The sequence below is a fragment of the Urocitellus parryii genome, chromosome 7 (assembly GCF_045843805.1).
Source record: "Urocitellus parryii isolate mUroPar1 chromosome 7, mUroPar1.hap1, whole genome shotgun sequence".
Lineage (NCBI taxonomy): Eukaryota > Metazoa > Chordata > Mammalia > Rodentia > Sciuridae > Urocitellus > Urocitellus parryii.
In genome coordinates this window covers 134,591,625-134,618,113 of record NC_135537.1, presented here as the reverse complement: position 1 = coordinate 134,618,113, position 26,489 = coordinate 134,591,625, and the positions used below count along the sequence as shown (strand labels likewise).

The 26,489-nt window shown below is 53.5% G+C and overlaps 1 protein-coding gene across 2 annotated transcripts in view; it reads right to left on the bottom strand.

Moving 5' to 3' along the window:
* Nucleotides 1-25,854, bottom strand: part of Atp2a3 (ATPase sarcoplasmic/endoplasmic reticulum Ca2+ transporting 3) — a 32,857-nt gene extending 7,003 nt beyond the window's left edge. For both annotated transcript variants that reach the window (XM_026393918.2, XM_026393919.2), the window contains exons 1-17: nucleotides 25,595-25,854; nucleotides 15,835-15,852; nucleotides 15,463-15,545; nucleotides 13,930-14,034; nucleotides 13,625-13,763; nucleotides 13,248-13,328; nucleotides 13,079-13,164; nucleotides 10,909-11,373; nucleotides 9,244-9,332; nucleotides 8,986-9,088; nucleotides 7,660-7,791; nucleotides 7,155-7,280; nucleotides 5,425-5,643; nucleotides 4,993-5,328; nucleotides 3,904-4,124; nucleotides 2,845-3,047; nucleotides 2,248-2,333 (exon numbers count right to left, since the gene is read on the bottom strand). In XM_026393918.2, coding sequence (XP_026249703.2) covers nucleotides 2,248-2,333; nucleotides 2,845-3,047; nucleotides 3,904-4,124; nucleotides 4,993-5,328; nucleotides 5,425-5,643; nucleotides 7,155-7,280; nucleotides 7,660-7,791; nucleotides 8,986-9,088; nucleotides 9,244-9,332; nucleotides 10,909-11,373; nucleotides 13,079-13,164; nucleotides 13,248-13,328; nucleotides 13,625-13,763; nucleotides 13,930-14,034; nucleotides 15,463-15,545; nucleotides 15,835-15,852; nucleotides 25,595-25,712 — 2,610 coding nt within the window. In that variant the 5' untranslated portion in view covers nucleotides 25,713-25,854. The remainder of the gene's footprint in view (nucleotides 1-2,247; nucleotides 2,334-2,844; nucleotides 3,048-3,903; nucleotides 4,125-4,992; nucleotides 5,329-5,424; nucleotides 5,644-7,154; nucleotides 7,281-7,659; nucleotides 7,792-8,985; nucleotides 9,089-9,243; nucleotides 9,333-10,908; nucleotides 11,374-13,078; nucleotides 13,165-13,247; nucleotides 13,329-13,624; nucleotides 13,764-13,929; nucleotides 14,035-15,462; nucleotides 15,546-15,834; nucleotides 15,853-25,594) is intronic.
* Nucleotides 25,855-26,489: the final 635 nt, after the last annotated feature.

The following is a 26,489-nucleotide window of genomic DNA, read 5'->3' as shown; positions in this document are numbered from 1 at the left end:
AAATATTAAAATTCTCTCTCTCTCTCTCCCTTTAAAAATAAAATAAAAATAAAAAAATAATAATAAAAAAACACCAGACAGATCAGTTCTATGATAACATAAATCTGCTTCTGGGAGTCTAATCTGAACACAGAGAGCTTTGAAAATGGGGCGCTGTGAAAACAATCCTCCTAAGGAAACTCATGAAGGGATGCACTGTCTGTCCACCTGTGCAGTGAGGGCAGCCCACTTCCCCCCACGGCTTGAGTGACAGTGGCCAAGGAAGCTCTGGGTACCTGCCTCTGTTCTCTCATGCAGGAAGGAAAATTAGGAAACTATGGGTTGGCTAGTTCTTATTTTAATCAAGAGATAGAGAATCTTGTCTCTTTTTTGAGAGGAATTGTTTCTCCCAAAGCCACACATTGGAGGCAAGGGGACTCACTTTTATTTGGAGCTGATCATACAGCCAAGAAAATGTCCTGAACTTGGAACCTGGCTCGACCCACCCAGTAACCAAGAGGCCAAAAGAACCAAGTCTTCCTGCTAGTTGTGCCACCACCATCAGATCCCACCCTCCCAGATCCTGACAACTTATGTGAACATGAAAAACAGGTACAGCCTTGAGCTGCATAGGGGGTAAAAATACCAGCAGGATCACACCTAGGTGTTTCAATAAATTCATTGGTATAAACACTGTCCATTCTGACCTCCTAGATGCTACCCTGTGAGACCAGGCCACACACACATTATGCCCCAGGTCATGGCTCGCAGTGTGGACTCCTACATGGTTCATTGGAAGGTGCTCGGGCTGAACTATCCGTTTCCTAAGCACATCAGGAATCCCTATGCGAGCCCATTTCTACAAGCCACTGCTGTGTCTACTCCTTCTTTGCCTGTTTCTTCCTTGCCTTACCCTGTAAGGCACTTTGGGTTTCACTAACTTAATGAACACCCATGGCTCTTACTGTGTACCAGGTGTCATTCTAAGCACTTTATAAGTATTAACCCAGTTAACCCTCTCAATAGCCCTATGAGGTAGGAACTATTATTACCCATTTGCAGATGAGGTACAGAGAGGTTAAGCAGTCTGCCCAGGCTCACAGAGCTAGCATGCAGTGACCTAGGGTGTGAACCTGGCAGCTGTGATCCAGGCTCCATGCCTCCTGCTCTGTGGCCTCTTAGCAGCTTCCTCTGGGAACCCTAGGACTTTAGACTATTGAAACCCAACAACTGGAGCTGAAAGTTCTCCCTTAGGTCTAAACTTGACTACTTTTGAGTCCCACAACCACCTATCTTTTCTCTGCTGAATGTGAACACCTGTTTCCATGGCCCTCATTTCCCACCCCCATCCCCCAACTAAACTCTGCACGAACTGCCTCCTCATCACTGCCAAAAGCTTAGTAGTTTGTGTGGGGCACACAGTGGATGCTTAATAGTCATTTCCTGGTCAAGCATCTAATTGAGAAAAGGGATGAGCTCCAACTATTGAGAGGGCAGTACAGAGCCAACGGGCACTGATTGATGGAGGACATGGGAAGGGATCAGTGTGACTCTCAGGAGACCGGCTGGGTGACCAGGCAGGCAGTGCAACCAAGATAGGGAGGGAAGAGAGGGACCAATGTGGGGAAGGTGAAAGAACTGATTTAGGATTTACAAAGTGCCCGTGGGATACTGCAGGGACATCCAGCTGGATGTATGGGGCTGGGGCTCAAAGAGAGGTGGAAGGCAGGGTCTTGAAGATTTGGGATCTTTAAAGAAAGGTCACAGAGACAGGACTGGAAGGAGGTGGCATCTTCCTCACTGTAGTCTGGCTCCCACAGGAACCAAGAGGGCACAGGCACCCAAGGCTGACCTAAGCTTCGGCAGTGGGCGGAAAGGGAGGGCTGCTGGCCTTCAGGATGAGGGCCTGGGACCAGGCTCTCCATTGCCCAGGAGGGCTCATCCCATAGCCTCAAGGGCAGCTGGATGCCAGGAATATGGGTCGCGGAGCCGCCTCCTGCTCGGGTGCCAGGGGCAGACACACTCAGGGGAAGTAAACCCTGTAACTCCCATTGGGAGCGGAAGCAGCATCTCCTTTGGGGTCTCTGAGTTTCCAGTCATTCCGAGTTTGGCTCTTTAGGTGGTGGATGTTTAATAAGGGGAGTGGGGTAGGGCAATGGTGGGCAACCATGGGGTTCTGGATCCTTCTCCCATGGAACTCCCAACAGCCCAAATGGTAAGTTCTACCTTGAGTCTACCCAACAGGCTTCCTGGCCATCAGTTGCTCACCAGCTGGTAGAAGGTGATGTGAGGTCCCTCGGCATCATACAGGAACCACCAGGTGGCGGCAGCCACTGTGGCCAGGCCTACATACACTGCAGGGAGGGGAGGAGACTGGCTGTAGTGGCAGTTTCCTGGCTTCCATTTCCCCTTCCTAGCCATTTCCTGAATTTCCATCAGGGAACCACCCTCAATGCCAACAGTGGCCACTGAATGACAACCAGGTGGTCATAGTAATTAGCTAGAAGTTAAGCAGGTGACCCAACTTATGCTAATGAGAACAGGCTTGAGAATTTTATCAAAAAATTCTCTCTTCTGATGAATTTGGGGTTGTAATACAGCAAGCAGGAGGGCTAGAGCGGCAGCAGCCATTCTGCCACACTGAGGGATGCCTGTCTGAGAAATGGAGCCAAGGCAAAGCCAAAATATGACAATAATACTGTCTGAGGCCTGGATCCAGCTATATCTGAGGTGTGCTCTAGTCTTTTTACACAAGCCCTCAGAGTTTCTTTTGGTGTAAGCTTGCCAAATTGCTCTGTCTGTAGTTTGCAAGCCTAATGAATACAGGCTCTCAGGAAGCTCACCTACGGCTTGGGCCCTGCTCACCTCCAATAGCCAGATATCGGAAAAAGAGCCAGCCACTAATGAGGGCCTCACGAGGATTCCGGGGCAGCTTCTCCATGATGTCCAAGTCTGGTGGGTTGAAACCCAGGGCTGTGGCAGGTAGGCCATCTGTCACCAGGTTCACCCAGAGCAGCTGCACGGGGATCAGGGCTTCAGGCAGGCCCAGAATTGCTGTGAGGAAGATGCTAGAACCAGAGTCATGGGCTCTAGCCCCCAGCAGGCCCAGCCTCCACCAGATGGAGGGTCCAGCTCCTGCTCACACCCAGGCCAGCCCTGCCTCCCCTAGTCCCAGCTCTGGACCCTGGACACATCTATTCTTTAAACCTACCAGAGGCCAAATATACATGTGCACACACATACGTGCACAAACACACACACAAACAACGCATGGCCAAGCATCAGTCACATGCAAAAACCTAGAGTCCCACAACACAAGCAGACACTTACCTGCCTGCCCCAATATGCAGAGGTGCAGAAGCCACATGTCCAGCAAGCATGTGCTCACCACCCCCCACGGGCATCTCTCACATATGAACATAAGTTGGAGACAAGGACAAGGTTGGGGAGAAGATCACGTGTAAAGGGGAAGATGATGGATGGGGACAGGAATGAAGGTGGGTCACAGGTGAGATGCACACGTCCTGATCATCCTGTTTGTATTCATGCCCAAAGATGCATACAAGCACACGTGTACGCAGAAACACACACACACACACATACCTCTCACTAGGCACTCACACTAAGTGCAAACACAGGCCAATTAACTCCTGCACATGCATAGACACATTAATGCCCAAAGGTGACACTAGTTCTATGAAAGTAGAAAGGAGACTCTAGCTGGAAGAATGACAGGGGACCCTTCAGGTACCTCCCTGGGGTCCACATGGGTCATCAGGGCCTCTGGAGAATGATGAGGTGCCCCTGCTTCTCCTCATCCTGGGGTAGGACCAGGCCAGGACATGTGTCCCTCAATCCCTGTAGCCCAGTCTCGGGGACACAGAGCTACTCCAGAGGAATGGAAGGAAGGATGCAGAGCCTCACCAGACAACCTCGCCGACATTTGAGGAAATGAGGTAGCGAATGAATTGCTTCATATTGCTGTAGATGGCCCGGCCCTCCTCCACAGCAGCCACAATGGAGGCAAAGTTGTCATCTGACAGCACCATCTCTGCAGCTGACTTGGCCACAGCTGTGCCCGAGCCCATGGCAATGCCGATCTCTGCTTTCTTCAGGGCAGGTGCGTCGTTCACCCCATCACCAGTCTGTGGGCCAGGTCAGGGAGCACAGCACCTGAGAAACTTCCCTCCACCTCCCCACTGGCCTTAATTCAGCAGACAGCTGGACAGAACAAATGATGACATCAAGAATGAACTTAGAAACCGGGTGAAGGATGAAGCTAAAGGAAAGGCAAGGGGTGGAGACCATGGCAAAATTGGGGAGATCAAGTGTAAAGTCAAGGAAGAGAAAGAGGTGGTGAGAGAGTGAGGATGAGTCCGTGATGAGCGCAGGGATGAAACTCAGGTAGGATATAGAGTAGAAGATGAAGCTGAAGTTAGGGAGAAAGTTGAGGGCACTTCAGGGGCCAAGGTTGTGACCCAGGTCAAGGGCCAGGTATGTGTTGGAGTCAAGGTGAAGGCTGGACTTGACGTGAAGGTGAGGGTCAATACTAAATTCAGGTTCAAGAAAAGAAAAAAATAGGATTACAGTAGAGGTCAAGTCAAAATCAGAGGCCAAGTCAAGGTTACCATCCACATTAGAAGTGATAGTATAGTCAAGTTTGGAGTTGCTGTCAAGGTCAAGATTGGAAGCCATATTAATGCTGAAGTCAACATTAAAGTATTGCATGGCATGTGTGGTGGGGTGGGTGGTTAGGGATCAGTTCTGGGTCCTGGTCAAGGCTGGAACCCATATTAGGGTGGAACTCAAAGTAAGAACCAGATTAAGATGGAAGTCAGAGGGGCCAGTGTGTAGCTCAGTGGCAGAGAGTGCTTGGCACACACATAAAAAAGACAGAAATCAAGGTCAAGGTCAGGGACAAAGTCAGCACTGAAGTTAAACATAAGATCAAGAACTAGATTACAGTTGTAATCAAGTCAACCACCTCCCCTGGCGCCAGCCTCATAACCTCACCATGGCAGTGACCTCGTTAAAGGACTGCAGGTTTTCCACGATGCGGGACTTATGCGCCGGCTCCACGCGGGCAAAGCAGCGGGCGGTGCAGCAGGCAAGGCGCTGCTGCTCTGGGCTGAGGTCATCAAATTCACGGCCTGTGTAGGCTTTGCCCTCCACATCCTCTGTGTCCCCAAAGATGCCAAGCCGGCGACAGATGGCCACAGCTGTGCCTTTGTTGTCCCCTGTGATCATGACCACGCGGATGCCGGCTCGGTGGCAACGTGTGATGCAGGCAGCAACCTCGGGCCGTGGGGGGTCCAGCATGCCCACACATCCCACGAAGGTCAGGTCTGTCTGTAGGAAGGGAGCAGGTGCAAGCTGGACCTGAGCCCACCCTTGACCTGCTACCTGCCCGGCCACCACAGGGAGACGCATGGCACCAGCACCCACCTCATACTGAGCAAACTTGCTGCAGTCGTCCAGCTGCATGTCCTCCTTCTTGGGGGGTGCATCCCGGGTGGCCAGTGCCAGGCAGCGCAGCGTCTCTGAGCCTGAGCCCCAATCTCGGATCTTTGCCAGGATCTGCTCCCTGGAGGTGGTATTCAGGGGTGCTGTGCGGCTCCCCACACGGACTGAGCTGCAGCGCTCAATTACACTCTCAGGAGCCCCCTGTAGAGGTAGGGAGGAGGTGAGGCAACTCCGTCAGCCAGGGCTCCACAACCCCTCCCTGCCCAACTGAGGAAAGGAGACCCAGATATGGGGAGAGGTCTCCCAAGGATACACAGAATCCATTCTTAGATAACTCTGAGTAGAAACCAAGTAGGCCCCACTGTGAGAAAACCTCAAGGGAATGGGGAGGTAAGGTCACAGACACCCACTGGGTGGTATACTACCTCCACCAGCCCACAATTGATAAGGCCAGTAGCAGCATTTGGGGGTAGGGTGGGTGGGAATGGCATCCCATGCAGGCACTATGCCCCTGCCTGCCTGGTGTCTCTGGGGGACCAATTCTGTAGGGGCCTTGGAAGTAGGGAAGCAGCCTGAGCCCAGCCAGGGGACCCAAAATAGAGAGGTGCAGAGGCTGTGGTGGGTGTGAGCTTGGGAAGCTGCTGTGTGTTTGGGGTCAGGGGTGACGGCTCCTCTGCAACCTCAGGGTCTCACTTTGGACCTTTCCCCAGGCCTAGGAACAGTCTCTGAAAGCTCCCTCAATGGCTTCTCCTTCTCTCTAAAGGTTGCTAACTTTTCAAAGTAGCCTAGGCTCCCAGGGTGGAAGTCTTTTGATTTTGCAAAGGGTTAAAATCTGCTTCGTGGGGTGAAGTCCCAGCTGTGATTCCTACTTCAGGTTGGAAAGCAGCAACTGGAGGTGCTCTGCATGGAGGTCTGCCTGGGAACTGGTGCCTCTCCCTCTGAGGGACTCAGTGTCCCCAAAACCCCTAGCGTCTTCACAATAGCCAAACTACGGAACCAGCCTAAGTGTCCACGAATGGATGAATGGACAAAAGAGGATGTGGTGAATATACACAATGGAGTTTTATTCAACCCTAAATAAAAATGATATTATGGCATTTGCAGGAAAATGGGTGGGACTAGAGACCATCATGTCAAGAGAAATAGGTCAAACTCAGAAGGTATAGGGTCATATGTTTTCTCTCCTATGCGTAAGCTAGAGAGGAAAAAGGAAAACAAAGGTGGGCGTGGATCTCATGAAAATCAAAGGAGAACAATAGAGGAGGGGGGAAAGTGCTGGGGAGTGATACTGGCCAAACCATATTGCTATATTGTGTGCATGTATGAATACATAACAACAAATCCCATCGTTATGTACCAATTAAAAAAATGTGGGGGAGGGGGAGCACCAAGGGAGGGTACCAACTACTTCAAAACCACCAGAAGCAAAATGGTCTTCTAAGAACTGCCTGCCTGACCCTGCTGTTCGCAAGGGGAAACTGAGGCCCACAGAAAAGCATGGATGACTCTAAGGCCATGTGGTGAGGCAGGGTCCCTCAGCCTTGGTCCCTTGGCCCTGGTTTCTCCCCATCATGCTTGGATACTGTTCCCAGTTCCCCACAGCATGGTCACTCTACAAGGGGCCTCTTCCTCCCCTAGTTCAACCTCTTGTAGCTACTGGCTCTGATGCTTCAGAGGACTGGCAATCAGGTGCCCCTGAGACAGGCCCCTACCTTCACAAACATCTTGCTGCCCTGGGCCTTGGAGTCAGGGTGGGTAGGTGTGCAGTACACTGACATGGACTTCCGGTCCCGGGAGAACTCGAGGGTGACCTCCTTCCTCATGAGCTGCTTGATGACCTGCGGAGTCCAGGAGGGTCAGGGCATGAGGGACAGAGCCAACAACTCATTTCTGCTTCTTACCAACCACTTGGCCCCAAGAAGACACCTCTTGCTCTCTGTGGCCTGCTATCTGTACTCCTGAGGTCATAGCATTTGGGGCTCTACCTTCCTTTCTAAAAGCTTACCACTCCCTGGCCTTATGTGCATTTCCCAACTCCAAACCCTTGCCCACATTCATCCCTTCCCTCTCCTTGCTTAGAGCCAAGTATTATTAGGAGGTTGAGGTCCTTCTTCCTCCCAGAAGCCTCCCATGACTCTGATTTCCTCTTTCTCCTCTCCAGATGACCCAGAAACCCCAGCCATGCAGCCGGAGGCCAGAGACCCCCACCCTGCTCACCGCATTGCAGGCCCCAGCTCGCTCCACCTGGGACAGGGCCTTCAGGTCAGTGTCAAACACATTCATCTTCTCCACCAGGCAAGTCAGAGCTGTCTCCGTGGCCTCTCCCACCTTCTCATACACGCCCTTGGCCTGCCGGGTCCAAGGAGACAGGGAGTGAGGGGCAGCTATCCCAGCTTGGCTTTCCAGCCTCACTTCCCACTCCCTCCTTGCCCCCTGGAGACCCCTTTGCCAAAGCGTCTTTGCACAGGCCTGTGAGCCCTTCCCAGCCAGCCTGACGTGGGGTTGGGATGGTGTCTGGAATTGACATTTATACCCCAGTCCCTGCATCAGTGCCTTCCCAGTCTCTGTCCATTCCTTCTCAACCTCCTTCAACAGGTTCTCCTTGCTGGGTCTTGAAAGCCTGCTGCCTGGGTCCTGCTTCTCCCCTCCCACCGTCTCTCCTTGAGACCCCAAATGCCTCCTGCTTCCACTGCCTTTCAAGTGCTCCTGACTGCCAGTGCTGGGCCCAGTCAAGAACCTCTCCGGCAAACTCTAAACCCACACACCCACATGCTGCCTAGGGCATCTTGTTCCCTGAGGTCCCCTCAGGCCACCTCCTCCTCTCCTTACGTTGGCAGTGACTTCTTCCTGCTCTTTCACCTACCCAGCAACCAAGTCATAGGATTTTCAGTTCCTAAATCTCTCTCTGACCCATGCCTTCTCCCTTCTCCCTAAGCCTGCAGTCAGGGTTCAGCTGGTATTTCTCTGGCCTAGATGACACAGGGCACCCGGCTCCCATCTTGCCCTGCCTTTACCATCATTTACCCAGAAACCTGGAAGATCTTTAGTAAATGCAAGGCTCACTACGTGACTCCCTGCTCAGAACTTTTTGCTGGCTCTCCACTGCCCTCAGCTTGGCATGGGCATTGACTTGATCTGGCCGAAGACCTCCCCTCAGGCTGGGGCACACTACTAACACTCCATTCCCCAGCTGCGCCACACGCCACACGAATGGCATTCGATGCTTAAATCACATCGCAGCCTGTCCTGGGCTGTACCTTTTGCCTTAAATGCCCTTTCATGCCCTGCCTTCCTTCACCTCTTCCCCTAGGCATCCCTGGCCCTTTAGACCCTTACACTGCGGTCTTCCACAGCCCCCAAACCCAGGGACAGGGTTCTGAAGCATTGGAGCCAGAGGGAGGGAGCAGGGATGTGCAGGGGTGGCTAAGCTCCTGGACACTCCCAAGAGGGAAAGACCACCCACCCCTGGGAACTTTGAGACTCTGGGAAAAGATCTGGAACGCCTGGAAACTAGAGAGGTCAGGAAAGGGACTGGGAGCCCACCTCGTTGTAGTCCAGCGCTGAGTCGTTGCACAGTGCACAGATGGTCGCCAGCTCCACCAGCCCATCGAACTGGCTGCAGCAAACAAGTTGCTCCCCCTGCCGCCTGCGAAGCAGAGATGGTCAGTACAAGGCTGTGGCCCCGCCCCTAGGAGGTGCCCTTAGCCCCGCCCCCAGAAGGAAAAACCCAAGGACACCTCTGCGCTGTTCCGTGAGCCCCGCCCACCAGAGGCCACGCCCACCCCTCTCCCGTGCACTCACACTTCTCCCTCCGGGGTATACGTGGTACCCGAGATGGTGAATTCGTGCAAACTGCAGGAGCCCGCTTTCGCTTCGGCTACAACGAACATCTGGGGAGCACACAGGAGTGCTTAGGCGGCTGGATGGCCTCCCTTCTTCCAGGGCAGCCAGTTTGAATAAAGCTTGACCCCTGGATGCCCGACCCCAAAAGCCGCCTGTCCCTCCTCCCAGGAGAGAAGTAGTAAGTACAGGATCCCAGCTGAGGCGAGTACTCTGCCCAAGTATGTCCAGCTCTGGTCTGGCCATTTGCTGTGGACTCTGAGGGGGTTTTGGCTGATTATCCTGTGTCTGGGAGCAGCTACTGATTTGGGTCCTTCTTCATCTCACAGTGGTCAAGTACCTGAACCTTGATTTTGCAATGGTAATATGGGGAAAAAAGTGGGCTCAGAGTCCAGCAGCTGCTCCTTTCTCTTCTAGGGGATGAATTCCTGGCCTTCAGGGTAGGAAACACACACCCTGCTCTGAGGCACAGAGACCTCCAAACCCAGAGGTGACTCTAGAGAGGGAGGCCCTGCCAGCAGGACCTGCTGGCAGGCCCATATCTCTGCACCTCAGAAACAGGGTGCTCTTCCTGCCCGGGGCAGCCTGCTTCCTTGTCTGTTAGCTAGTTCCACTGGGGAGGCAGTTCTTGTTTCCTGGAGATTGCCTTCCTCACTGCACATAATCAAATGGCCAGCCCAGCATGCAGCAGGTGCTCAGTAATGACCTTTTTGCTCTTATCTCTGTTCTAGGGGCATTCCTCCAGCAAGCAAGCCTATTATCCAGTGTGTCCAGCCTCTATATCTTCCCTACACTGGGCTTTTCAAATCTTTATTTCAGTCAAGGGAGACACTATTCAGATAAAATCCTACTAGGGTCTTAGCAGGTCAGGGTCCACAGGGCAGTAAAGTTTGCCACAGTCCCTGCCCCTTCTGATGGATGAGCTTCTATGGGACCTTAGGGTCTCAAAATACTGAGCCTGGGTTCCTGAGGCCTAGTGCACAGACTTCAGAGGCAGGGTTGGAAGAAGGGTGATGGGAAACCTGGGAAGAGTGGGGAACCTATAGCCTTCATCATCTCCCCACCCACCTCTCTGTTGGGTCAGGAGGAGCCCACTGCCCTTTGGAGTCTCCGCCAGCTTTCCTGGAGCATGTGGACAGCGGGCCCAAGATGTGGAATCAAGTGCCAGGGAATGAATAATTCCTGCCCTCGTCCTTCTAGGTCACTGGAGCTAGCATATCTAGTGACAGGCATCAACTACACTGTCATGATCAAGCAGGATAGAACCTAGATCCAGACCCAGCTTGACTGAGACACCAGGGTGTACTTGACACTCTCCTGGATTCCTAATGGTTACCTGGCAGGGTTTGCACATCCAAGCTTCAGATGAGGATTCTGAGGTCCACAGACTGCCCAGGGCCCCACAAGTAACACACAGGCCACAGTGACATGTGTTCTGCAGGCATCATCTGCTACAGCCTACCAGTCATCTGCTCTGCCTCATAGAACCTGGATCTGCTTCCCACAGGGGAGAGAGCCTATGTTTCCTCCTCTATCACTTGCCAAAACGGAGGGGAGGGGCAAGCCCAGCTGCCCAGGATCTCATAGCAACACCTGAGGGACCCCAAGCTGGCTACAGCCACTTACCCGGCACACTGACATCTGATTGGTAGTGAGAGTGCCCGTCTTGTCAGAGCAGATGACTGAGGTGCAGCCCAGGGTCTCCACAGAGGGCAGGCTCCGCACTATGGCATTCTTGCGTGCCATGCGCCGTGTGCCCAGTGCCAGGCACGTAGTGATGACTGCTGGGAGGCCCTCGGGGATTGCAGCCACAGCCAGGGCCACGGCAATCTTAAAGTAGTAGACAGCACCACGGAGCCAGGAGCCACCATGGGCTGGGTCAGCAAAGTGGCCAATGTTGATGACCCATACAGCCACACAGATGACAGAGATGGCATGGGACAGCTGCCGCCCAAACTCATCCAGCTTGCGCTGCAGTGGTGTCCGCTCAGGTTCCACTGCTGCCATCTGGCTCCGGATCTTGCCCAGCTCCGTGTGCAGACCTGTGGCCACCACCACACCCACTGCCTTGCCTGATGCTATATTGGTGCCCTGGCCAAGGAGAGACAAGGAAAGAGCTGCTCAGCCTCCAGCCAGGGCCAGGAACCCAACCTCTTCAAGGCGGGAGGAGGACTCTCATCCTCTGACTTGGCTTTCTTTTTCTCTATGCTGCTAGTGCCTGTAAACTTATTTACTGGGGCATTGCTAACTTTCCATAATAGTCTGAGATCTATGAAGGCAGGAATTTGGTTTGCCATATCCCCAGTGCCTAGCAAAGGGTCTGGCACAGAGGTGGCTCTGGGGCTGAGCTTGACAATCCGATCAACTAGCACAGCCTGGGCATAAGCCCATTGAACCTGTTATAACATAATTCATAAACAACCACTATAGCCACACAGCAGAGTGGCTGACCATGATTCCAGATAAACAGTCCAAAAATATTTACTGAAGAATGGAGAAAACCTGAAGTTCATCCATTCCTAAGGCCCCAGTAAAATCCCCAAGTTCCATGTAAGGGACAGGCAACTCTGTGCCTCAGTCCTCTTTTGCAAGATGGTTCATCAGAGGTGCAAGACAGTGCTATAAGGAAGCTGATTGCTGGGTGTGCCTTCAAAGGGCCATGCTGTGGAGGCTGGCAAGAGGGCACGTGCTGCGGCAGCCTCGTCTCCCTTCTGCCCTGAGCAGTGCAGGCCCCTTAGCTAAGGAAATAGCCTGTGGTTAGCCACACCACCCTCAGAGAGCTTCCTAGTGACAGCTGCTGACACTGGAGAAAACCTCTAGGAGCTTCCCTCCCACCCAAAGCATCTTGTCTAAGCGTCCATGCAACTGGGCAGGACACTCTCCTCAGGAAGTGCTCCACGTAAACATCACGGTCTCCATTTTCAGGGAGACTGTACAGTCCCTTATAATTAACTGGGTGCCCCCGGCCACTGTCCGACTGGTCTGACCCTTCCTTGTGGCACCAAATACCATGCTGGCTTCAGGCTATTGCTGGACAGCTGTGAGTATTACCTGTTAACTCCCTCGGAGGCCACAGGGACAGGCCACTCTTATCAGAGCTGAAGCTACCATTCTCCCTGAGAAGAGCCAGGGTACTTGGCATCATGCCTTGAGGTGGGGGGGTCAGTTTTTATATCTGAGAAATGGACCATTCCCACCATCCTTCACTTTTATTTTCTTTCTTCTTTTTTCCTTTTTTTTTTTTTTTTTTGCAGTGTTGTGGATGGAACCAGGACTTCGTGCATGCCAGGCAAGCACTCTGACACTGAGCTATACTTCTAGCTCCTCCACTACTTTTGTAACTCTTTTCCCTCTAGAGGATTTTCTGTTGAGTGACTAATGGCAAGCTCTGCCTTCCCCAGGTTAAGACTGGGTATCCTAGCAGGAAAGAAGAAAAGGTCTGAAGCAAGGATGTTTAAGTTCACAACTCAGCTCTGCCACTCAGGCTGTGTAACCTTGGGCAATTTACTTAACCTCTCTGAGACTGTTTCCTTCTGGAAAAACACAGATAACAAGATCCAGATAACCTTATTTCAAAGGTTTGTTGTGTGGATTAAATAAACTAGTGTGTCCAAAGAGTTTGGAACAGTGCCAGGCACACAGGCCTCAGTAAACACAAGCTACTATTATTGTTATAAATTTGCATGCTTTCCTGATAACTGAGAAGGTTCTTTCCAATAGAACTTTGATTAACATTAATGTGACTGTTTTTATTATCATCGTCCAGGCAAAGGCCCCGAGCATCCTAGGAACTTACAGAAAACAGCATGTTCTTCTTGTCCTGGTTCACAGCTCTAGGGTCTGGGATGGCGTCTGTGTGCTTGGTCACGGACACGGATTCACCTGGTTGTAGAATTAGTATGAGAAGCCCCACTCAGAGACATGCCCATCCCCTTGCTCCGCCCCAATCCCAGCAGGAGCCTCACCCGTTAGGATGGACTGGTCCACTCGCAGTGTGGTGGACTTGATCTCGATGAGGCGGAGGTCAGCAGGCACTTTGTCTCCCACTATGCAGGAAGAATGGTTTGGCTGAGGGTGGTGTTGAGCCCTAGCCCCCAGGAAAGTCAAGAAGGCTCCAAGGAACCAAGACCAGGGCTGAGTCAGAAGCCCAAGTTGTGATCCCTCAAGAAGACCCCTGCCCCTCTGGTCGCAGCCGCCCAATCTGCTCAATAAGGCTTCAGCCAAGTATCTTTGGAGGGATGTGACAGACACCCCATCCACATAAATAACTGGAAATATGGAGGCACGGAGAGGGCCAGGGCTCCCTGGTGTTATGTATGGGCAGGAGGAGGCCCCAGCATACCTGCCACTTCCACAATGTCTCCGGGGACTATGTCCCGGGCGCGGATCCTCTGCACACCTCTGCGGTCTGAGCGGATCACCTTGCCCATCTCAGGCTCATACTCCTTTAAGGCCTCGATGGCACTCTCAGCATTGCGTTCCTGTACAATAGATGGGCAGGTGGTCTGTCCTGGAACCTCCATCAGGCCTCCCCTCAGAGTGACGCCCTTGGGACCTGGGATTGAGCTAGTAGGAGGACCTACAGGTAGAGGTCCCAACTTGCAGCCAGGAGAGCCCTGCGCCTAGTCCCACCCCTGTGCCTCTCACCTGCCACACACCCACAATCGCGTTGGCCACAAGGATCAGCATGATGACCAGGGGCTCCACGAAGGCTGTTGTGGTCTCTTCGCCCTCCTCGAACCAGGCCAGGACCTGCGGGGTCAGAGCTGGTGAGCCAGGTCATGCTGGGGGGCTAGCTGTTCTCCTTGTCCTTTGTACCCTGGGTCTCCTGTCTGCTTTCCCTGCTCGGGGGAGATACCCCCAGGGAGTCTTGGGCTTGCAGAGGGGCTGTCCTCTGAGAAGGCCTTGGTACTGGACACCCATCCCATAGATATGACCACCACAGCTCCCACCCATCCAGGACCACCTTCAAGGGGTGGGGGTAAGCCAGAGACTTCTGTCTGCCTAGAGCAGCGCTTCTCATCATAGCCCCAGGGGACTTGTTAGAAACACAGTGCTCAGGCCTATCCTAGACCTCCTGTGTCACAGCTCAGCGGCGGGTCCAGGAATCTGTTTGACAAGCCCAAGTGATTCTGATGCATGCTCCCATTCAAGGTCTCTGGCCAGAGGAGTATCCTTCAGCCCTGGAGCCTAAGACTTGGACAGAGACTCAAGTCAAGTCCCATGTCCACCTCTTGGCCTAAGCAAGTACTTGGGCCTCAGTGTGGCCATATGTGCTGTAAAGGGGTGCAAGCAGGCTTGGGGCTCTGCCATGTGCAGATTTTTTTTTCTAAGAGTTGCCATATTCCACAAGGACCAGGCACAACTAGAGGGGAAGAGCTGGTCCCAGCCAGTGCCCCTGCTGCTCCACACTCCAGGTCACCAAGATGAGGTCTCCCCCGAGGCCCTATTGGAAGTGAGACCAGGAACAGAAACCATGTTCACCCTCAGGGGGCTGCTTTCCAGCCCCAAGTCCCTGCTATTCAGCCAAAAACAATGATCACTGTCCCTTCGCACATGTCCACCCTGGGCCTGGCCCTACGTTAGAAAGGGGGTGTGGGCAGCAGGAATGAGGGAAATGCAAAGAGAAGCAGCAGCCAGGAGGACGTTGCAGGAGGTTAAAGCCAGCATCTGCCTGAAGAGTGCTAGAAGGAGCTGCAGCATTCAACCAGGGGACATCTAGCAACATCTGAATATATTTTTGATTATTACTGACATCGGATGGGAAGAGGTCAGGGATGCTACTAAACAGCCTACAATGTACAGGACATCCCCCCACCCTTACCAGGAATTATTTGGTCCCAATGTGAACAGTGCTGAGGTTGAGGAACCCCGGGCTGAGGGAGGGGTAGGTCAGCTTGTGATTTTGAACGCTCACTCTGACAGCAGGGCATAAGATGGATGGGGACAGGGCAGATAGAAGCCAGGGGCCCAGCGCTGAGGGTCCAAAGGCTCAGGCAACAGAAGCTGAAGTCCAACCAAAGCAGAAAAGGGACATGGAGGTGGGGGGCAGAGAGCAAATTAGGAGCGCTCATGGCTGAGAGGACAGAGGCTCTGTGGCCTGCAGCCTGAGCTTCTGAGCATCACAGGGACGCAGCTCACCCTCCCAACACTGTGGGATGGCAGGCGGGGCTTACTTACAAAGGAGACCAGGGCTGCCAGCAGCAGGATGCGCACCAGAAGGTCCTCGAACTGCTCCAGCACCAGTTCCCAAAGGGACTTCCCTGAAAACAGGAGAGTGGCATAAGGCCTAGCCTCTGACCCACTGCCCTCCCCATTCAGGGCTGGCTTCAGAGGCCCCCTATCCTGGATTCTCCTTGCAGTTCAAAGATGGAGAGTACAAGGCCCCTAGAGGCTCCGGCAATGCTGGGGACTCAGCAGGGCAACGCTGGGGACTCAGCAGGGCCTCATTCTTGGGGGAGGGGAAAACCACAACCTCACAGAATGGCCTAAGGATGTCCTGACCCCCCCCCGCCCCCCCCCCCCAGCAGCATGCCCCAGGCCCGGCCTCACCTTCCTCGGTGGGGAGCTCTGCAGAATCCAGGTATCCACAGGAGCATGAGGAGACAAGAGAGGAGGGGGTTATGTAGTGGGGTCTTGAGGAGTCTGGCAGCCCCTCCCGACTGTGCTGCCCAGACCACACTGGCCTGGACATGTCTGCACAGCCTCTGTGAAAGCATGGCTTGAGCCCAAGTCCTTCCAACCCCACCCCACTCACATTAAGTGAGCTCTAGTGTGGCTTGGCTCACCTTAGCATGAGACCAGAGCCAGGAAGGGCCCTTCTGGCCTCCCCCCATTCACAGAGGGGAAAGTGAGGCCCGGAGGACACAAGGAACCCCGAGGTCACACAGAGAATTGGCAGTTCCCATGGTCCCCTGGGTTGCTCTTCCCCTGATTGGCTGCCCAGTCCTAGTCAATGTCACTCAACCTCATGACAAGCGAGCCCCTTCTGAACACTGCTCTGCTTCCCCTCCCTCATGTTCTGACCCACTTGATCTTCCAGAACCACCTGATCAAGGTGAAGAGCAGAGCCAGCCCTCGGAGCTCCATCCCAGCCAGCCTCCCCTGGACCAACTGCCAATGACCCAGACAGTGGGGACTCTTCCCTGACTCCCTCCTAGGCCTCTACTCTAGACCTGCTCAGGGAGGACCCACGTGCCCAGTCCCACACGCCATCTTGAAGAATGCTGTTTCCAAACACCACAAGCATCTGCCTCACTTTACCTGCCACTTTTTTTTTTTTTTTAATCTTCTACATTTCCTCAAACACCCTTTGTACCAGCCAGAGCCAACTGCCACTCGTACCCAAGCCTGAATCTTCCCAAGAGCCTAAAGGGAGGCAGGACGGGAGCTCCAGATCTACTTCACACACACCAGAATCGAGGGTCCGAGTTTGGACAAGGCTGAAGCCTGGGCACACAGGGAGTGGCTGTGTGGGGCCGTGCGGGGGGCTAGAGCTGGACTCTTGATGGGCTCCCCAACCCCGGGCCAAGTTCCTGTCCCTGCTGAAGCCATTGACACTCCTCCCAGGCTGCAGCCTAACCCATCTCTACCATCTTGTGACCTTCGCCACTCAGAGCCAGAAGCACCCTGGACTTGTTAGTGGTGTCGATCTGAGGCTCCTGGCTGGCCCTCTTCCCCTGGCTGGCCCCTGTCCCACATGGAACGGATCCTGCATCTGTCCACCTGTTCTTGGTCTATAAGCATTTTTTCCTATGGGAATCCTTGCTCCAGACCACCTGTTTGGAAGGTTTGGGGTCTGCACCTGGCAGCTGCACCATGGACAGTATTAAGCAGCCCACTGGACCGCAGGAATCCAGGAGGGAAACTTATAACCTAAAAATACACTTTCTAGCATTTTCTCTAAAGTCCTATTTTAGGCAACGGCTGACATTTTCCGTGGAAAATGTAATCTCCAGTGTCCTGCGTTGAGATTAAAATCAAACAGACATTTTCCTTCTGATCTATTTAACTGAAGTGAACAGGAAAGGCGGGAGGAGGGCCAGGCTTGGTTTCTGGGCCAATTCTCAGACGCAGTAGGGTTCTTTAGAGGTCATCTCAGCCATGCCCCAGTCTCACAACAGAAGACTGCCAACCTCTTGGCATGCATCAGCCAGGTTTTGACATGCCCTACTGAGGAGACTCCCAAACCCTCACCTTTTTAGGGATTTTGACCAAGGGGAGAGTCCATCTGACAGTCTCACTTGAATCCCTCCTACTGTTTCCCTAACTCCTCCCTATGAGGTATGAAGCTCCCAGGCCGCCATGCTCTTTAGTGCATCTACCCTGGGTAGGGCAAGACCTGAGGTTAGGATGTATGTCACAGTCACACATACCAACTCTAGTCCCTCCGAGATGCCTCTGCCTGTCCCAAGTGATCTCTACCTGTCCACCTGAATCTTCTCTCCTGCTCCCTGACCCACAATGACCCAGAATCCACTCTTTGGAGATCATTATGGTGTTCCCCAAATATTTCTGGTTCTTCCAACCTTGCAGCCACATAGTAAGTCTGTACCTCTCGGCTCCTGTGTGAGTTCGCAAAATAAGAGTGTGTTTTAGTTCCAGACTGGAGCATTGGATTTTGGGTGCAAGACTTTCTAAAAGGTCACCATCCAGTAAAATGTTCTGTGATGACAAAAATTCTCTCTGCCTGTCCTGTCCAGTACAGTAGCCACCAGTCACATATAGCTACTGAGCAATTGAACTATGGCTGGTGTAACTGAGGAACTATGCTTTAAATTTTGCTTTATTCATTTAAGTAGCCACATAAGGCTGGTGGCTGCTGCACTGGACAGTGCAGGTCTGGAGCTCTGTGACCCTCTGCTACAGCAGCAACAACCTGTGCAGAGGTGTCTCCTCGGTCATCTTCATCACAGAGCCAGGAAGCAGAGTCCCAGATGACCAACCTGCCACTGGCAATCAGCAAGAGTGAGAAATGAACCATCGAGGGGCTTTTTGATACTTTGTTTTAAGAGATGAGACCTTATTGGGGTGCGGTGGTGCCTGCCTATAAGCCCAACTACTCTGGAGGCTGAGGCAAGAGATTGTGAGTTTGGGGGGGGGGGGAAGGGACGAGAGATGGGATCTTGCTATGCTGTCCAAATTCGTCTCAAACTCATGGGTTCAAGAGAGCCTCCTGCCTCAGCCTCCCGGAGGCAGGTGCTCAGCTAAGACTGCAGGTGCTCACCATAGAGCCCAGCCAGCCACTGAGATTTTGGGGTTGTTACTTCAATAACCTACCTTGGCTCAGACCTGGCTTTTACCACCAGGTTCCCCTTCCACCCCCACCTGGGGAGGCTCAGCCAGCCTGCCCATCCCTGCACGTGGCATGAGTGGTTCCACTTCTGCAGAAGCAGCTGACTCCCTGTGGGGCCCTGCACCTTACTGGGAGGATGGGTACCCAACCCACCTTGAAGGGTTGCTGTGACAATCATCATCATCACCATCAGGAGCCACATTCACCGAGCTCCTACCATTTACCAAGCAGTGTACCAGATCTTACCTACCTCACGTCCAGGGAATACATGGGATGATAACTGGGGGCCAAGCCAAGAGGTGCTCAGCAGGCAACCCAGAAGCAGTGGGTCTTGAAACTGTGCTAACCCCTTGGGCATGTTATTCCTTTATGATTCTCAAGCAACCTGAGAAGGAGGATGCTGTTGTTGTTCCCATTTTACAGAGTAGAAAACCAAAGCACAGAGAGGCTAAGTGACTACTTAACTGTTATGCAGCCAGGAAGCGTAGAGAGAGGTAGTGAGCCCAAGCAGTCTAGCTCTTGACCCTCTGCTCTGGGCCCCCTGTGCTAACACATAGGCTGCCCTGCCTTCCCTCCTCTGGTCCCTTTACCACCCAGCCATCACCTAACAAAATTTGGTATCCTGATAGTGTCCTGATAGTTGGACTGGATGCCGTCATCCCATCACCAGCCTATCCCTCTGACGCAGCCCCAGAGCCCCAACCAAAATCATTGTCCTAATGGATCTGCTCTTCTCACAGGTGGTGTGTGGGGGCCACGAGGCCCTGCCAGCCCAGGCCCAGTCTGCTTCAAGTGTCAGTTCCACCAAGATCCAAAGATACAATTTTCCCCTCACATGAACAAGTCCCAGAGCCACAGAAGGAAACCATGGCTGGGAGAGCCCCATGCCCCCACCACAGGCATCTCAGGGAGATGCTGGGTCCCCCATGCCACCTGCAGTTGCATGGTGTGGGGCTGAGCCAGTTCCCATTGAGCCAGATGCTGCATTTGCTAAGTGGGGGATTGCCCTACCCTGCTCACCTCTGTGCTATTGGCTGGGCAGCTCAAGGCAAAGCAGTAAGGGGGTACTGCTCCTCCTGCATCCCCATCTGGCTGACGCAGGGGCACACGACCCCTACTATTCTCATCTGGGCCTCTCCCAACCTACCTCTGCTCTGGATCACTGTTGCCAGACTGAGAGATCTGGTGTCCGCTCATGCCCCTGTGGGGCCAAGGAGCCTGAGAATGAGACTGTGGACTTAGGGCGGGCTAGTGGGGATGTGATCCGAGAAACTCCAGGGTTTAAAGCAAAGAATATGGTCCAGAGGGCTTGAGTTCAAGTCCTGCTCTGTCTCTTGGTACTGTCATAGCAACAGGCAGGCCATGAAAGCTCTCTTTTCCCGTCAGCACACAGCAGCTAGTAGCAGTGATACCTTATAAGGTTATGTGAAGCTTGCATGACATGCACAAAGTGCCCAGGATGCATGGCCCACAGTGACAGTCATTGGCACAATGGTTATTAGACCATAAGCTCCATGATAGTGGGACTGTGTTTAGTGTAGCAGAACGGTGCCTGTCACATAGTAGTTACTCAGAACAAACTGAAGAATAAGTGACCCAGCCTCTGCCCTGTCATAGACCTTCAGTAGCTGTCCGCAGCCTACAGAATAATAATAATTGACCTTGGAATGGTCTTTCAGATCTTGGAGCTACCCCCAACCTGCCCTTCTAGAATTATGTCCACATTTCAGATGCAGGACCCTCTGCCACCCATCAAGCCTCAGGATTGCTACTACCTCCCTGTTTTCCTCCACCAATATTTTGCTTGCATTTTACCTTCTGTCCAGAAAACCCTTCCCTATCTCATCTGAACCCTTCCAGGAAGCCTTCCTCGCCCACCTGATGGCCCTGCCTTCCCAGCCCAGTCATCAGTATTCACCACCCCCCAGACTGGAGCACCTCTGGGGCAGGGAGAGGCTGAGTCTTCCTGGTCCATACCAAGTCCTCCCAGCCATTGTTTATTCAGTTGTTCCATGGTTCAGAACAGGGCCTGGGCCCACAGCCTGCAGCTAGGGAGAAGCTGTACAGCCAGGGCTGCCCCCAGGCTCCACACACCACCTGCTCCCTAATCCCCCAACTCCTTCCTTCTCACAACACTGAAAACTGGAATTTCAGCTTCTAAATGTCAGTGGCAGGGGGAGAGAAGAGCACTCACCCAGGGCTTCCTCCAAGGTAAATTTACAAAGCAATCAAATCATCACTTGCAGAGATAGGGAGAGGCCTTGGCTGGTCAGAGCCCGCCCAGCCCACCTGGCCCTGACCTTGTCTCCAGGGTCCACCTACAGTGGACAAGCTGGCCCTGCTCCTCAGAGGACACTGAGGGGCTTTAGAAAGTGGCTCCTGCTCTGCAGAGAGGCTCTCGGCCTACCTGGCTGACCTGGCGCAAGATGCTAAGGGTTTGCTCAACATCTATGTGTCTTGTGGCAGTGTGGGGCAAGGCCTGGTATTGCTCATGGGGGCCGAAGGCTGCCCAGCAAGGGCCAGTAGGTGTGAAAACTAGGGCGAAGCCTGAAAATCCTTGAGTTTCCAGTTGGCCTGCGGCCGAATCACACTTTCTCCCACTGGGAGTCAGTATTAGATCCTTCAAGGCCCTTAGGGGATCTCGAGACCAAAGGAAGGGCAAGTTTGCCTGGGGCCACTCAGCAAGTAAGGCCACTGCAGTCACCTTCTTGTCCCACTTACCCCACTCCTGGTGGCCTGGTTTCCAGGGGTCATGCATATGGGTTTCCAACTGAGGCCTGGGATAATGGCAGGAAATAAGGCCATAGCCAAAACACCACTGGAAGGATTCCAAATCTGGGCCACCGCTCCCACCCTGCAGCAGCCCTGGGGACCTTGTACCCTTTGCACAGACAGGCAGTGTGCAGACCAGGAAGGCAGGGTCCAGGCCAGGCACTCTCTCTCCATAAGTTCCCCTGAACACAGGCCACCCCCAGAGACCTCTTGGGATCTAATCTGACCCTCAGATCCCTGGGCTCTCCAGGGCCTTTAGGAGCAAGGTTGTGGGGCAGATGTGCCCAACCGAGTTCAATCTTTGACCTTGGCCCCAGTCTAGCAAAGGATGTGAGCACGGATACAAGGAAATTGGATGACTCCTGAAGGTACAAAAAGATACCCAGCCTGACTTGTAAATAGAAAAATGCCAAGTACAGAACCCACAAGGGGACACTTTTCTATGACTGGCACAGATCAAGTTACACACTTACACAAGTGCCTTATACACTTTGGCCAGGTGGCAGATGGGCAGGTCGGTTGGTTCAACCTTCGGGACAGTAAAGTAGCAACAGCTGTCAGACTGCAAACACACTCCCCACACAGCAGTTCCACTTCTAGGAATTTATCCTTCAGGGCTATTCACAAATGATAGAGGGACAAGGATATTCTTTATCTTTTGCATGTAATAGCAGAGGCTGTGACCACCGCAAGCGGCTCTCAGAAGTGGGATGAAGAAACACTGGAACAGGCCCACAATGGAACCCAGTGCAGCCACTGGGAACCCAGGAAAGCTCCCTTATGAACCACCTCCAAGAGCGCTGGTCAAGTGGAAAGCAGGGTAGAAATGGCACATAGAACTCACTCCCTTTCATGCAAAAAAAAAAAAAAAAAAAAAATCCCAGGGATGGGGTGTACTTAGTGTACTTAGTAAGGGGCTCACCTAGCACATGCCAGGCCCTGGGTCCAATCCCCAGCATAGCCAGGAAATTTTTAAAAAGATCCTAGATGTGCATGCATATATGCACAGAATATTTTGGGAAGGAGACACAGGAATTGGGAACACTGGGATAGGTGGTTAGGGACAGAGTCAGATGTCTTTACTGTCCACCTTTTGTACCCTTTGAAAGTTATACTGTATGCAATTTTTTTTTCTTCTGGGGATTGAACCCAGGGCCTTGTGCATGCAAGGCAAGCACTCTACCAACTAAGCTATATCCCCAGCCCACTGTACGCAAATTTTAATTTAAAAAAAAAATTTTATGTCGGGTATGTATTAGGCTTGTAATCCCAGCTACTTGGGAGGCTGAGACAGGAGGATCACAAACTCAAGGCCAGCCTTAGCAACTCAGTTAGACCCTGTCTCAAAATTTAAAAAATAAATAAATAAATAAAATTAAAGAGGGCTAGGGATGTAGCTCAGAGGTAGAGTACATCTGGGTTCAATCCCAGTACTGCAAAAAAGATAAACCCTGCTGGAGCCTCACCAGCTCCAGTGAGGTTGGGACAGATGGTGTTTTGTATGCACAGGGGACTCCCGGCTGGCAGACACACTGACTGTGCCTCTGAGGTTCCCACCTCCTGTTCTGAGGCTTCTGTCCTCAGGAGGGAGGAGAAGGGAGAGGTAGGAGGGTGGGATCCCCAGGCTCCATTCCCCCAGCCCCTGGCAGAATTTGCAAACTTTAAGACTTAAACAAATGACTTCCTTGTGGTTTCCAGTGCTAACGACCTTGCAGGTGCACAGATGCCTGGGGTGGGAGGAACACTAGTCCCTGGGGTGTTCCCTCCACCCACAGGCCCTGTACCCTACCAACCACCTCCTGGCCAGGAGCCCAGCCCCACCTCCTCCACTACAGAGGCAGATGACTTGGTATAAGTGATCTCACTAAACACGCACAAACAACTCTAAGAGATGGTTTTATTGCGGCCTCATTGACAATGAGGAAACCAAGGCATAGAAAGGCCCAGGGGCTTGTCTGGGGTCACACAGCTATGAAGGGGCAGAGGCAGGGTGCAGAACCCCATCAGCCCCTTCCCAAAAGCTGTGCAGGTAGCACCTAGAGGACATATAAGCGTCATCCACAGGCCGTGGAGCACGGGGCAGTAAGGGGCAGCTGGCTTCCCTCTGCTCACCTGACAACTTCCAGAGGCCTGGAATACTTCCTGAGGAAGAAGCACCAGAGATGTAAGGGAAGAGCCCTCTGAGGCCTCTCAGGGTCTGAGGTCAAAACTGGTATAGATGCTGCCACACCAGGGTCCCCGAGCCTGCAGAACCTGTGATCTTTTACACATAGGTAAACTGAGGCCCAGAGTGGAGTAGGCATCTGTGCTAAGTCCAGTACAATCCTGTGTGATCTTGCCAAGTTGTTTAAACTTCTGGTGCCTCAGTTACCTCCTTTCTAAAATAAAGATGACAATAGCCCCTACATCTGAGTTGTTTGGAGAAAGAAATGAAATGATAGATGAAAAAGTGCTGAGAACAGTGCCTAGCACATAGTAAGGGCTCAGTGAGCATCAGCTTTTATTACTAATACTAGAAAAGTATAGAGGAACCAGGGGAACCTAGCAATGTCCCCATTTTCCTACCCACATCAACACACACCCGCCTACCTGCGGATCTATACACCACACCCATCACCTCACACAGAAGGTGAGGGGACAGAGCAATCCAGGATCCCCTCACCCAGACAAAACTACACAGGGGCAGGAGACTAGGGACTGCACTGTCAGTTCCTCCTCTGCTGGACCCCTGAAGACAAGAGAGCCAGAAAGGACAGGAACCTTGGCCAGGGTCATGCAAGGGCAGAATGTGTGAGATTCTGGAGATGGAAGGGAGAGCTGGATCTCCAGCTTCCCTTGGGAATCAAGATTCCCAAGCTGGACCACAGCAATACCAAAAGGCTGTGGAAGCCCAGACCTGCCTACAGGGACTCCCACCCTACCCCAGAGCCAGGGGGTAGTTCCTGCTACCCTGTTCTCCTGCAGCGAAGGACACCCTCCCTGCCAAGTCATTAATGGGGGATATTAAATAATATTTATCTCCCCAGTTCCTCCCACAGTTCAACTAAATATAGCAACTAATTTTTTTGAAAAAGGATTTCTGCTCCAGAAAGATAATATTTATATAAGAGGTGGTTTTCATAAACCAATACAGAACCGAAGCAACCTTTCTGACAGCAATGTGTAATTTCCAAGCCAGCCCTGAGCACAGGGACACAGGCCAGAGCACCCTCCTCTCCAACTGACTGGGAACCCCAAAAGATGAGACCCCAAATCCCAAAACTACACAGGCTCAGGCAATACGTTGGGGATGGAAGGAACTTTCCTTTCTGGTCCCCTCACACTCTACCAGGTACTGTGAGGGTAGCAGGTCCTGCCTGGAAGGGACGCAGTCAAGAGACCTCTAAGTCTTCCACCTCAGGAGCCTCCAGATGAGCTGGGCCTCATTTGGATAGTACTAGGAGGCGTTTGCCCATTGCCTTAGCAAAAAAAGAAGAATCCCCCACTCCTTTGAAGGCGATGAGGAAGAACCCATTTCTCTCCCACGCAAACTGCAAAAGCAGGAAAGCTCCCTTGGTGCCCAAGATGGGCAGGCACCACTCCAGGTCACCCAGCCTCTGGCAACTTTCTGGGACTTCCAGTCGGCCAGCCAGGAAGATGGGTCTCTGGCCCCAGCAGTTCAAAGCCCCCAACGACTCCTGCCAGCTACATCCGCTTGGGGTTGCAGAAAGAGGAAGACCTGGGGGTGGAGGTGGGGGTGGGGGCACCACGGATGCTAGCCTACAAGCTGCACCTACTTGAGGGTTTTATTGCGCCCTGAGGGGAGACCCCTGGATTGGCTAGGAGGCTGGACCTCAGAGTGCTTGGCCGCTTCCTGGCCAGCAGGTCTCAGTGTCTGCTGCACCTGCATGATACCCGCGGGTCGCAGCGCGGCGCCGGGTTCCAGCTTGGACTGCGAATGAGGCTGGCTAAGGCTTGCAGAAATGGACGGGACCGCACCACAGCAAGAAGCCTGGAAGGACCCAGCGCGGAGGGGGTGGCAGGCATCGGTCCCCCAAGCCGGAACCTGCCCCCACCCCCTCGAAAGTGGCAGCGCAGCCCAGCAGGGTGCCCCAAGAGCATCTGCGGAGGTTTCCGGAGCCCTCACTTCCTGCCCGCCCGCGGGGACCTAGATCTTGGAGGGAGAGCACCGCCTGGCCACGGGGCAGGGGGTCTGAGACTGAGGCGCGTGCGGCCCCCGCTCCCCGGCCCGGCCCGCGCGCTCACCATTGGGGCCGTAGCGCTCCCTCGCGCCGGTCACCTGCGCCGGGCTCAAGCCGCCTTCGGCTGTCACCGAGAAGTGGCGCAGCACGTCGGCGGCCGGGAGCAGGTGCGCCTCCTCCATGCCGCCCGCCCGCCCGTCTGCGCCCTCCAGGCCGCCTCTTCGCTGAACTACTGCACTGGTCGCTGGGGGCTTGAGCCCGGGCGGGCGCCGCGCGAGACCATGTCCGCGCTGGGACCTTCCCCGACGGCAGTGGCGACAGCGGCCAAGGCCCGCGCCAGGATGCTGCGCCCCGGGCTCCCTCCCCGGGGCGGGGCGGCGCGGGACCCGCCCCCGCACTCACACCCCTTCCGGCCCCCTCCAAGCCTCCGGGCCCCGCCTGCCGCTCCCCGGGGCGCCCAGCCCCGCTGCCTGTCCATTCTACAGAAGTGGGCACTGAGGCCGCTGGCGGGGCGAGCCCTAGCGGAGCCAGGGGCAGCTGAGGGCGCGTGGCCTGGGAGTGGTGTGGCGGTGGGGGCTCCATCCTTGTCCTTGCAGAGCTGGGGGAATGCTCAGTGCTGATCTAGGAGCTGCCACATTCACCTCCTTTCGGTTCTCCTGGGGTGGAGGGGGGGTGTGTTGCAAAATGGAGCTGTCCATAGAGGGGCGTCCTACTTCCCAACTCCAATTCAGCACAGTGTGACCCTGAATCTGGAGGGAACCCAAAAGCCTTGAATAAGCCAGGGCTCCTCCAGAGGAAACCACCTGATGGTTTCCTCTTAGGATGTTTGTGCTTTCATTATTCTAATGTGCAGCTATGAGCGGGTTATTCATCATACAACCAGAAAGACTAACAATGAATCAGTGGAGGAGAAGGTAGAGAAAACCAGGCTTGTTACCTGGGAAGCAAGCACACCCCTC